Source organism: Eutrigla gurnardus (assembly GCF_963514095.1).
Source record: "Eutrigla gurnardus genome assembly, chromosome: 18".
Lineage (NCBI taxonomy): Eukaryota > Metazoa > Chordata > Actinopteri > Perciformes > Triglidae > Eutrigla > Eutrigla gurnardus.
Window position 1 is genome coordinate 1381311 of NC_139929.1, and position 13226 is coordinate 1394536.

The window sequence follows — 13226 nt, forward strand, 5'->3', positions numbered from 1 at the left end:
CCAGGTGTTTTTTTTTTTTTATAAACTCCCTATTATGTATATTTTGTTTATTTAGTTAAATGACAGTTTAAGGCTTCTAAGTGCATTACCCAACACGAAATACATATTATTAAATAAATACACCTTAATACTTGGTTGCTTATTTGTTATATTAACAGTTCAATTACACTTAATTTAAATTTTAGTTCCACAATATACATTTTTATTCTCTGGAATGCAACTCTGGGTGGATGCTGAACACTTTTTTTTCTTTATTTTGTTCATAAAGATGTATTGAAAATAGAAAAGGGTATTTATTAATTTTTACTTTTCTTGTTTTTTTAATTCGACTTAACTGAGGAGCTATAGACTAGCAAACTAGAAAAAAACAATCAATATCAAAATATTAATGTAAAAAGTTTAAAAGAACTTGCAAAGCTTACAAAAGAGCCACAGATTCTCATTCCAACATCCCAGCAGGTTTTCTGAAAATCTTGACATTCTTTTTTTTCTCATTTGACCCCGCAGCACAAATAAATTCACTTTGACATCCTCATGCAGACGTTTAGACTTTTATAAATAAGAGCTTTGAGTAGAAGATAAGAGTTCACAGATTGTTTAAAAAAAATAAAGACTTTCTGAGTCTCAACTTCAGCCTTCCTCCTCATATCTCTCCTTGTGAGGAAGATGATGAAGCCGGAGCCGAAGGGTCAAGGGTCAAGAGGAGGAATGCCCCAGCATGCTCTCTGGCTGCTCAGGAGTACAGGCTCCAGTAGATGGTGTTGAAGAGCAGGTAGGACAGCGGGAAGGCGAGGCGTGAGTACGAGTCGATCATGTAGCTGTTGTTGACGAACAGGTCCACGTGTTCACGCACCGAGCGCTGCCGGCGGAGCCGCGTCCCCCCCACGGGCCGGACGTCCGAGGTCTGGGAAGGCGTGGTGAGGGGGTCGGGGGTCAGGGTGGGCGCCAGGCGGGGGAACGGAGTCAGCTCAAGGTCGTTGTCATGGAAACAGCCGTCGAAGGCCATCGCCTGGCTGGCGTTGAAGGTGGACGGGATCTGAAATCATTACAGAGAAGAAGAACATGTTAACATTCGACAAGATGGAACCTTAAATATATAGATTCAGATTGTATTTTAAACAATGTTTTGTTTGTAAAATATGAATGAAATTAACCAGCGCTAAGATACAACTTTATTAAAACAAATATAGCTCTTAAAATTACATAAAAAAACACAATAGAGTCATAAATATGAAGTAAATAATAAGTAATATTAACACATGTGCAAAATAGAATAGCAATATGAGTAATATATATTTAAGAAAATAACTGATAAACAAATAGATTATAACCGGCAATAGATAAAATAATAATATATTAAATTAATAATAAACTAAAATAGAAAAGTAAAGCGTGAAAACAAGATTAGAAATATAAAGTATGTAAGAATTAATACGAACACCAGTTCGTAATAGAGCAAAAATAGAATAAATAAATGTAATAAAATAAATAAACTCCTAAAGAAAAGTAAAGTCTAACACCACATAAAAGGAAAAATATATAGGAAACATAAAATAACAAAATAAAACACATTTTCTTTTGTGCCTAATAATAAAAGATGATCCTTGAATCTTTGAATAAAAACAGAATAATAAAACATATGGATTGTAATGCCTGTGTTGGGCCACCAGAGTGAGACAGTGAGTCATGTTTATATCGCCGTACCTTCCCCCTCTTCATCTTCCTCATCTCCTCCAGCGTGGTGCAGTAGTTCACCGCCGCGTACTCGATCACCGACAGGAAGACAAACAGGAAGCTGGTCCACAGGTAGATGTCCACCGCCTTCACGTACGACACCTGAGCGGAGAGACCCCGGAGTCAAACCCACGGACAAAAACCATCCACTGACGTGTGCGAAGGTCACACACACATTTATGACACATTTATGAACAGAAGTACACTTCTCTAGAATAGCATCAATTTCACAAGATTCAGCCGAACGAAGGTCGGAGCAACACATCACGACCTTCCCTTCCAGGGATCCACCAGGAGGACTGGACTCTAAACATTCCCCAAACAGAGTCCTTTAAAAAACAAACCCTCAAGACCCTGAGAGCCCACATGAGCGTGAGGACGTCGGCGGGGGCCCAGCGGGTCCTGAGAGGCCACACAAACAGCAGCGTTACCTGAGGCATGGAGGAGGAGACCCCGGTGATGATGGTGGACATGGTGAGCACCGTGGTGATACCTGCAGGACGACACAGCAGGTGTTTGTGTAAGCAGCAACACCTGTGTTCAGACAACACCACCGCTGACCTCTGACCTTTGGAAAGCCGACATGAACAACATGCGAGGTCGTGTGGACGGGAACTCGTCACTTCACATAGAACACACATTTCAAGACCTTTATTCAAAACACCACAGATTCAGTATTCTAACAGACTGGATGTGTTTCTTGTTACGGTGGTCTGATGGTGTATCTGTCTGCAGCATGAGGAAGTCATACGCGTACATGCTGGCATCACACTGAACGTTGAAATGGCGTGGAGGTGAGCGCGTGGCGTTACCCAGGGAGACGCGGGCGGGGACGGCCCTGCGGTCGATCCAGAATGACACCCAGGACAGCACGACCATCAGCATGGTGGGGAAGTACGTCTGCAGCATGAAGAAGAAGATGTGCCTCCGCAGGATGAAGTTGATGAACAGACGGTTGTACCAACCTGGGGGGGGGGGGGGGGGGGGGGGGGGTAAAATCCTCTTACTGGTCTACGAGGCTCTGAATGGATCTGAAACTATTGGCTCATTTAAATCAGGCAGGAAAACATTACTGTTTCCTGCAGCTTTCCTGTATATTTAACAAAGATTTTAATTCTTTTAGTCCTCAGTTTTGTTACATCTTAACGTCAATGAATGTCTGTGTAAAGCACTGTGAATGCAGCTCTAACTACACACACACACACACACACACACACACACACACACACACACACACACACACACACACACACACACACACACCGGTGCTGCTGTAGAAGGCCAGGCCGCTGGAGGCGTGGAAATGCTCGATGAAGAACTGAGACAAGACGATCTCGTCCGTCCTCAGAGAGTCGTTCCCGTTCTTCCAGTAGAGCATCAGGTCGTTCTCATTATACGCATCTGTTTGTGTGTGTGTGTGTGTGTGTGTGTGTGTGTGTGTGTGGGTAGAGAGAGGGAGAGGTAGAGAGAGAGAGAGAGGAGAGATCAGTGTCATGGGGAAAAACAGGAAAGATGAGAAGTGAAAAAAGAGACCAGATTTGTTGTTTGTTGGCGTCTGAGTTTCTGCTGTTTGTTATTTTCAACGGTTTACTAAAGTAAAAGTACTAATACTATTGTAATACTACAATACTACAGAAATACTCTGATACAAGTAAAAGTTTTTAAAGTCCTCATGATGTAGAATTCATGAGTAATAATATACAACATAAATACTGATTATAATTATTGATGCGTAGAAATCAATAAGGTTTGATTCTATAATATGACGACATTATTTAGTCGATGATTTGTATTTTTGGTGGAATAATCTGAATCTGCAAAGTAACCAAGTTCAATAACTCAATGTCACGCAGCGAAATAATGTGTGTGTGTGTGTGTGTGTGTGTGTGTGTGTGTGTGTGTGTGTGTGTCTCACAGCTCTCCAGCTCCAGAGAACAGTTCTGTGTGTCCAGAGGGAAGCTGCTGAAGTCCATGGAGCAGAGAGCCGTCACCGTCACCCTGAAACACACAAACACACATCAGGAGATCAGGAGATCAGGAAATCAAGAGATCAGGAAATCAAGAGATCAGGAAATCAGGAGATCAGGATCAGGTGAAAAAGGCTTTCACTGGCAATCCAAAGCTTTTGGTTTCACAGGATAATGACAAAGACTTGGTTGTTGTTTGTGTCCTGCTAGATAATGTAATACCCATATTCAGGCTCCCCAGAGGATGAATCCCACTAACTTTTCATCGAGCATCCCCAGCAGGTCAACTTCCCTCTCTGAAAACTTGTGTTTGCATTTTCTTCTGGGATATTTTTAGGACAAAAAAATAAATAAATAAAAAATACAGCCCGCCTCTTGCTTTGATTTGATTGGTTGCCTGGGCCGAGTGCTGGAAAGCTGAGAATATTTAAACTTTTATGCAATCTGTCTAATATCTGTTTCTCGTGATAAAGGATGTGACAACACGTTTGACCCCTGACCTCGGCTGAAATGTGGACCGTCACAACCCGCACGCCCCCCCCCCCCCGGCGTCCTACCTGACGCTGTAGAGGATGTTCCCGTCGGGGTAGACCCGCAGCATGATGTTCTCCATGGTGGTGTCGTGGATGAAGGAGCGCTTGGAGTGGACGAAGAAGACGTCGGGAACCCAGATCTTCTTCACCAGCCTCGAGTCGAACGTCCTGCTCTGATTGGTCCGTGAGGGAAACGCCAGCCGCTCGTCCTTCCAGTAGTGACGCAGGTACAGAGTCATGGTGAAGTCCTGTGGGACGCCACGACCAAGAAGTCTGCATCAACTCATTTACATCTTCATCTTCATCATGACCTAAACACATCCTGGTATCGGTGTGACTGATTTCTCTGCAGCCTGACGTGGACCGGGTCCAGACCACATGCCGCTCCGGTCCTGGCTGCCATGACGCCGCCGCCCTCGCCCAACCATCTATCTATATGTCTCTCTCTCTCTCTCTCTCTCTCGGCCGGAGGAACCCGATCAAACGTTTTCGAGTAAGTGGCCCTTGAGTTAAAGAGCAGAGCCGCCAAGGGGTCACGGAGCAGACGGAGCACCCAACAGGAAGTGATGTCAGAGCGGCCCGGACACCATGACCTTTGTTTGAGCTCCAGCTTTCACAACTAAGTCTAGCTTCTCATTTTCTAAGAGGTAACAGATGTCTCCTCCAAGTCTATTTAAATATATTAAAATGATTTTTGCTCCATCCTCGTAAATTCCTGAATGCAGAGCCTGAATTTTAATATTCAAATAAAGTAAAGAACATGACTTGCTTAACTCGTGAGGATCGACTTTAATCGTCTTATTTTTTAAGAGATATATGAACTTTCATGAATATAATGCGTTTTCAACACCATAAAACAGGTTAATTTGATTAATTAAACCCTCAGATAATCACCGTTAGCTCTGCTTGCACTTTTACAGTAAGCACTGTTAGCTGCGAGCCGCCGACTCAGTTGGCTATAAGATGTAGGATGCTCACCATGTTGACCTCGGAGATGCTGTCGATGCTCTCCACCTGCACGTCGATGCCGACGGGGATCGCTGCACCTGAAACATGTTGATCAGATGTGAATCAGACGGAGTTTCTATTAAAGGCCTTTAAACACCGAGTCGGGTTTTTATGTCCGAAAACGTCACACATTAAAAATAAATTCAACAAGTGGCCTGGACAACCTGATTGGTGCACACAAACAGAGCAGAAATAGCTAAACGCCACAGACCCCGCCCCCACAGAGCAATCATGACCCGACAGAGTTTGGGTCGGAGGTTTTCAGGCACGCTAACGAGCTCATTCCTGACGTGACCACAAGATGATTTTACAACGTAAACTCCCGAACATCTCATCGTCTCCAGAGTCGATGTTACAAAGCGAAACAATGAGGGGAACGCAGAAGAATCCCTTCTGTTTAGGTGATTTTCATCTTCCAGGAGTCTCGGTTACATTCTTTGGATTTTCAAAGTAAAAGCAGCACAGGACTGAACGGTTGTAACATCGAAAACCTATACATATAAGAAAATTACAAAAAACATAAATTCCTTTGTATTTATGTAATAAATCCGATGTACCAACCAATTTCAACCAAATGCTAAATGCTAACTCGGCTTCCTGCACACATCCATGATGTAACAATGTCACAAAGACAATGCTAACACGATGACTGCTGACATACATCACATGAATGCACCAACGTCAACCCAATGGTGGCGCTTGTGAATAAAGTCAGGGGACACCAAAGTCATTGGGATTCATCCTCAGGGGAAAATGAACATCTGCACCAAATTTCATGGCAATCCATCCGGTCGTTGCTGAGATACTTCACTTTAAAAAACAATCCAAGTCAACCTGAGGTCGCTGAAGTCATTGGGAGTCATCCTCTGGGGAACACGAAAAAAACATCCATTACTTTAATAAGCAGCGACGGCGGGTCGTTGGTTCAGTTCTGGTATCGGAGAGGTCGCTGGTTTAATCTGCTGCCCTTTTCATTTCATTGGACTCAAAGAACAAAATCCAGACCAAGAAAATTAAAAAAGCCTTTTGACCTGCAAAAATCTGTAAAAACCATATAATCACACACACACACACACACACACACACACACACACACACACACACACACACACACACACGTCTGGACGTGGTTTTCACCCTCAGAAACGCGCGTGTGTGTGTGTAAAGTGTGTTACTTCCACTTGAATGTGAGCAGGCCTGCAGCTCAATAAACACTTTATTTAATGAAGTCCACCTGACAGCCGGGACCATAAACCTCCCGCTGCAGCTCGGCTTTGTCCCGGTGCGACTCGTAAAAAACAAAAAAAACACATCAGCGGTGCAGACTCAACATTTAACGTAACCACGACAACGAGAGCCCTTTGGTGGGAAAAAGCTAAAAACAGAAGGTCAGACGCTCGCCTTCCTTCTCTTTGCTGCTTTCCTTTTCACACCGAGTCAGAGTCGGCCTTCCAGGTTTATACGACGCCACATCATCTGCATCATTTCATCACGATTGGTCATGTGATCGACGCCTTCATCTCCTGATGTAACAAAACAGTGAAGCTAGCCGTTAAACTAAGTGTGCTCTTCTGCTTCCTGGACCCCCAAACATCAGCTGTGGGTCAGATCCAGGTCTGAGACGTGAAGCCAAGCACCTTAAACATGCATTCTCTCTGCTGGCCACCAGGGGGCGACTCCTCTCTGGTTGTATAGAAGTCTATGAGAAAATGGTCCTACTTCTCTCTGCTGGCCACCAGGGGGCGACTCCTCTCTGGTTGTATAGAAGTCTATGAGAAAATGGTCCTACTTCTCTCTGCTGGCCACCAGGGGGCGACTCCTCTCTGGTTGTATAGAAGTCTATGAGAAAATGGTCCTACTTCTCTCTGCTGGCCACCAGGGGGCGACTCCTCTCTGGTTGTATAGAAGTCTATGAGAAAATGGTCCTACTTCTCTCTGCTGGCCACCAGGGGGCGACTCCTCTCTGGTTGTATAGAAGTCTATGAGAAAATGGTCCTACTTCTCTCTGCTGGCCACCAGGGGGCGACTCCTCTCTGGTTGTATAGAAGTCTATGAGAAAATGGTCCTACTTCTCTCTTGATGTCCAGCATGATTCAAACACAGATGCCCTCACACACACCTAAGCCCCGCCCCCTAGCTGCCTGTAGCTCCTCAGAGGACACCGATTGGTGTACACGAAATGCTACACTAATATAAAGTCTCCAAATGTAACTTGTTCCATTTTTGTAAATTTAATGTCCTGTTCATGGACGTCGTCACGGAGACAGAACATGATCATGTGGGCAGAAATCCAGCGTTCCGGTCTGCGGCGGTGAACCCGGCTCGACCCGGCCGAGCGTCTCTCTCTAATCAGCTGATGTAAACACGTTGATGACTTGTTGTGGTGTATTTGCTGCAGCGCTGCAGAATGGTGTTCAAATTAGACTGTGGTTTCTTTTTGGGGGGTGGGGTGCTATGTTGGGGGGATGGGGGAGTAATGTACACACATGCACATATATACATGGATGAGCATCAGCAGAAAATAAACAACTTGACTGCAAAGACACCAACAAAAACTACAGTCAAAGACAAAGAGACACAAAAATACTATAAAAGACTAAACATGAGGACAAAGACACAAAATTACTAAAAAAAAAGACACAAAATGATTGCAAAGGGACATAAATAAACACAAAAAAAGAAAATATGACTACAGAAAGACACAAAATGATTAAAAAAAACACAAAATTACTAAGAAAAGACACAAAATGACTAAAAAAAGTCACAAAATGACTACAAAGAGACAAAAAAGGTTAAAAAAAACAAAACAAAATATGACAACAAAGAGACACAAAATGACCTCAATCTACAAATGGATTCAAAATGACAAAGACAATGTTATGTGTGAATAAACAGGCACGGTGACTTATTACAGGGACCAAAACACCAAAAGCCCTCAGAGACAAGAAAGCAAACATGTTGGTTGTTTGAGAGGAAAAGAAGAAAAGAAGAAAAGAAGAAAAGAAGAAAGGGAAAGCCGTCCGACCGGCCTGCAGCACACGTGGTGGAGGTCAGTCCTGTTCAGCCTGTTTCAGGGTGAAGGTGGGCTCGTTTCTCTCTCGTTAGAGAGGAAACACCTTCATATCTGCTGATAAACAGGGTTCGTTCTCCGTAGATTCACCGTAAAGCTGCTGCAGATCCACCTCGTTGACCAATCAGGTTTTTGTTTTGTCCCCAGAGTTTACGTTTTCAGAGCGAGTCGCTTTAATCCGCCCCGAGCACAATAAGGCCGCGGACGGATCAATTCATGCGCTCATAAGCAGCATAATGCAGCTTTGAGGATGTCTCTGGGTCTGATGTGGGTCTGATGTGGGTCTGATGTGGGTCTGATGTGGGTCTGATGGGACTCGGCGGTCCAGGGAGGAGAAGGTGAAAGGTTGAGGGGGATTAAAAGGTGAATCTCTGGGTGGCTTCTAAGGGACGTCAGAGCCACAATACACCATCCATAGGTCACTCTGACTCAAAGCTACAAAAGTCCAAAGACGCTTTATTGCTTCCAGGTATTTCCAGGATCTCCAGGTATTTCCAGGCTCCCCAGCTCAAAGCTGAAGACGACAGTGTGATGAAGAGTTTGATTAAAAGCTGAAGATGTTGAGATGACTGGAAGAATGAGAGGAAGAGCCTGTCGTCGGCAGAGAAACGACAGCATTGTCCCTCGCTGCACAGACGTGATGTGTTTACGTTCTGGTGACACGCCTCCTCTCGTGGTCGTGAAAGTAATGACATGAAAACCTCGCAGGTCAGGATCAATGAAAGGGGGGCGCTCGGACCGGAGACCACAGTCCCAATCCTGTTTATACCAGCAGGCAAACCTCTTTCAACCAGACCGGGTCAGGGTCCTCTCCAGACCTCAGGCCAGCTGATGCACTGACCTGGGACCAGAGGGGGGGGGGTCGACACTCTTCTTTCCTGTCACTCAAACTAACATTTTTATGGAGGATTTTCGTGCAGCAGGTTTGTTTTTCTGTCTGTCGGGACGACGTCATTATAAAACCAACATTAGGACGAAGAAAACGTAACGAACGTAAACGCTGGTTAAAGTCCTGGGTAGTTGGTTGGACCCCCCCCAATCAGTATGTTTCTCAGTAATTAATACCACGAAGAGACGGAGGAAGGAAGGAAGAGCAAAGAAGGAAGGAAAGAAAGAAGACCAAAAGAATGAAAAAAATAAGGAAATAACAAAAGAAAGAAAGAAAGAAAGAAAGAAAGAAAAAAAGAAAAAGAAAGAACAAAAGAATGAAAGAAATAGAAAGAAAGAAAGAACGAAAGAAAAAGAAACAAAGAAAGAATGAAAGAAATAGAAAGAAAGAAAGAAAGAAAGAAAGAAAGAACAAAAGAAAAAGAAAGAAAAAGAAAGAAAGAAAGAACAAAAGAAAAAGAAAGAACAAAAGAAAAAGAAAGAAAGAAAGAACAAAAGAAAAAGAAAGAACAAAAGAAAAAGAAAGAAAGAAAGAAAGAATGAAAGAAAAAGAAAGAAAGAAAGAACGAAAGAAAAAGAAAGAAAAAGAAAGAATTACTTGATCACTAATCAGATCAATGCAGTGATAAAATGTTGATATTTCCCTGATAATAATGGAAATATTCTATAAGTAGACGAGCGAACGCTGAATATCTGTGGCTGTAAACGCATCATATTCTATTTATCGTGTCGTCTTCGTGCAGCGTCTGCCGTGCGTTTGATACCGATGATCTCCATTGCAGACGTCAGTTTGTTTCCCACCCCTCCATCTGCTCCAGACCTGGAATATAATCCAGATTAATGCACACGACCCCCCCGACTCACACAATACACACAGCATCGCTCAATATATTATACAAACACACACACACACAATCATATTTGAGTGAGCACACAGAGTCCTGTTGTATTTCAAATGCATTAACACACACACACACACACACACACACACACACACACACATGCGGGGGTGTAATCTGGGTCAGTGTTGGTGATTCTGGGATTGACACATCCGTTGTCTGGGTGACCCAGTGCCATCATCAAACCAACGCGTACGCATCATCGGCGTGAGGCGGCGGATTAAACCTGCATGTAACCAGGTGTGTTTGTCCATGTGTCTTTGTGGGGACCGCCTGGAAATGACCGATGTGAGGACATTGTGGCTCCATAAGGTTAAAACTCCAGTCTAAAACACGTTAATAACAGCCACTAGGACAGAGAGGGGGCGGGGCTTAAACATGAATAATTCTATTCAGGGTCATGGGGAGCTGAATCCTGGCGGTCCCGCCCCCAGACCCCCCCCCCCCCCCCCCCCCCCCAAAACAAAACACAGATTCAAAGTTTGGATTTTAGTAACTTTATCCTATTCAGGGTTGCAGGGCGGCTGACTTGGATTTGAAATAAATAAATACATTTTATAAAAGTTATAAAAGTCCTAAATGTATAGGATCTTTGTAATAAGTGCTATAAAAGCAATAAAACATGTCAAATTAAAAATAAAAACCTTCCATTTAAAAAGAGGACCATAAATGTTGAAACCAATATAAAACAACTAAAGGTTAAAGTATAGAAAGACTGTGTGACTACGGGAGGGGGCGGGGCTTTAGTTTCGTCCAGTTACACACATCATTCTGCCTTTCATAGTTAGTTAGTCGTTAGTACCAGGTCTTCGGCTGTGAATCTGCGTATTAATCTGAATAAACATAAACGTGTCTGACCTCCGAACCCCGGCCTCATGGCGAAGTCGTGCTCCTCGATCCTCAGCAGCTGCTCACTTTTTATCAGCAGCGTTTTGGTGCTGTCCTGCCGCTTCAGCTTGTAGTCGATACGCCTGCAGAGACACACACACACACACACACACACACACACACACAAACATAATTTTATTATTAAGACTTGCAGGTTTTGATTTGAGCAAACAGTTTGTGGTTTCCTCCCTCGCTCATCCTGCCAGAACCGTGACCTTCAATCAAGGTGAGGTGAACAAATAAAAACACGTGCACGTGTTCCCGTGTGTGTGCACGTGCACGTGTTCCCGCATGTGTGCACGTGTTCTTTATCTCACAAACAAAGCGTTAATTTCCACAAACAACCCTCCTGCTACTGCCTTCAGGACCGCTGAAGGTAATACGCTTTCAACACTTCATTTCCCATGAGTCCTCTCTCCCTCAGCCTTCCTATTACGCTGCTATACTTTCTTACTGTGTGGTATTAGTACTTCTACTGCACCAGAGTGTTCTTACTGTGTGGTATTAGTACTTCTACTGCACCAGAGTGTTCTTACTGTGTGGTATTAGTACTTCTACTGCACTGTGTTTTACTATGTGGTATTTGTACTTTCACTCTGTGCTATTACTACTGTTACTATAACAGTATTTTACTGTATTGTATTAGTACTTTTACTGTAACAAAGTTTTTTTAATTTATTAGTACTTTTACTCTAAGTGTTAAGTTTAGTTTCAGGGTTTTTTCTGGTTTGTTTTCGTGGGATTGTTGTTAATTTAAGGGATTAAGGGAACAGGATTTGGCTCAAACACATTGTCTGACCTCACAATAATAGGAGTGTGTGTGTGTGTGTGTGTGTGTGTGTGTGTGTGTGTGTGTGTGTGTGTGTGTATGTCAAGGTGTGTGTGTCAAGGTGTGTGTGTCGAGGTGTGTGCGTCAAGGTTTGTGACTTTCAAAGAGGCTTTTTATCCGCCAACGGACAAACTCTCAAAAAGGTTTTAGATGTTTTTCCACTGTGTTCACCTGTTTACACACACGCACACACACACACACACACACACACACACACACACACACACACACACACACACACACACACACACACACACTCTAATTACACCGTCTACACCCTGAACATCGTCTGTTCAGGATTCCAGAGTGAACACGTTACTTCATTCATAGACTCGTTTACATTTCGGGGTTTTGGAAGTCACGAGTCACTGATATTCAGTCCAACTGTAGATTTTTAATTTTCTCTACACTTTTTTGCGAATTAGCAAAAGCTAACAATCCATAATTAATGTCTGTGTAATTGTGCTAATGTTGCTATGTTCCCGTTTTTCAGGTTTTGCCGCCACAAAAAAGAAATGTCAGCGTAAAGAATCACAAACAGCAGACGCGTGTCTCACCCTCCGAACTTGAACTTGCTGTTCTCTCCGAGGAAGACCTCCTTGTGCTTCCTGCGTCCAGAGTTGCGGCCGCCGGTAACCCTGGCGACGAGGCCGGCGGCGGCAGTGGCCAGAGCCAGGAGAGTCAGCGTGTCCACCCTCATGTTTCACAAGGTCACCCCCCGCCACATCCGACGCCACGCCAGCATCGCCGGCCAGCAGCCACAGCCCTGCAGCCTAACGCTGGAGGTTCTGGTCAAACATCCCACGGCGGCTGGAAGTTTCCATAACCAGAGAGCTCCGGGACGAAGGCGAGCACATGAGCGGTGGAGGTTGTTCTGCTCGCTGCTCGGCTGCGGTGATCTCCAGGAATCCCTCCGCCGCTTCATTCACTCGTCCTGCCGCTCTCGCAGTCCGTCTTGCTCTGTGTTATGTGCAGATTTTTTCCTATCTCTGATTAAAATCGATATGAATCTATTCCTCGCGGCGACGGAGGAATGACACTAATTCCACCCTAATCCTCTTATCCACGGCCACAGCAATCTTTCACTAACCTACAAACAGTGGCACACACACCCATCAGTAATCAGGATTTTCTCAGCAGGACGATAAAAAAAACAAAAACAGGCACCTGGTGTGATTATATGGATTATTTGAGGCTAGTGCACACCTCCAGAATGTGTGTGTGTGTATGTGTGTGTGTATGTGTGTGTGTGTGTGTGTGTGTGTGTGTGTGTGTAAAGAGGTTATTGCGTGTGAAAATGAATTCACAGGTTTGGAAGCAGCTCAAACAACAAATCGGCCGAGGTTTAATCCGACCTGGCGTGGAGCGAGCGGCGTCTTCCTCAGTTTACACCTCTGGTGGACATAATCC

General features: G+C 44.1%; 1 protein-coding gene across 1 annotated transcript; it reads right to left on the bottom strand.

Moving 5' to 3' along the window:
* Window positions 1-12961, bottom strand: LOC311028703 (gamma-aminobutyric acid receptor subunit rho-3). The gene is made up of 10 exons (XM_084033412.1): window positions 12374-12961; window positions 10958-11070; window positions 5213-5280; window positions 4259-4482; window positions 3650-3732; window positions 2998-3135; window positions 2547-2699; window positions 2166-2227; window positions 1705-1836; window positions 1-1036 (listed from the first exon to the last, which is right to left on the bottom strand). The coding sequence occupies exons 1-10, from the start codon at window positions 12514-12516 to the stop codon at window positions 734-736; spliced, it is 1419 nt and encodes a 472-aa protein (XP_083889538.1). The 5' UTR covers window positions 12517-12961; the 3' UTR covers window positions 1-733.
* Window positions 12962-13226: the final 265 nt, after the last annotated feature.

Bases quoted from the DNA above. Each gene is read 5' to 3' on its own strand.
- LOC311028703 (XM_084033412.1), bottom strand. From the start codon at position 12,516: ATGAGGGTGGACACGCTGACTCTCCTGGCTCTGGCCACTGCCGCCGCC. The intron at 5,281-10,957 runs GTCAGACACGTT...AACATGTTTCAG, and splicing joins CATGAGGCCGGGGTTCGGAG to GTGCAGCGATCCCCGTCGGC. The intron at 1,037-1,704 runs GTACGGCGATAT...TAATGATTTCAG, and splicing joins GGAAGATGAAGAGGGGGAAG to ATCCCGTCCACCTTCAACGC.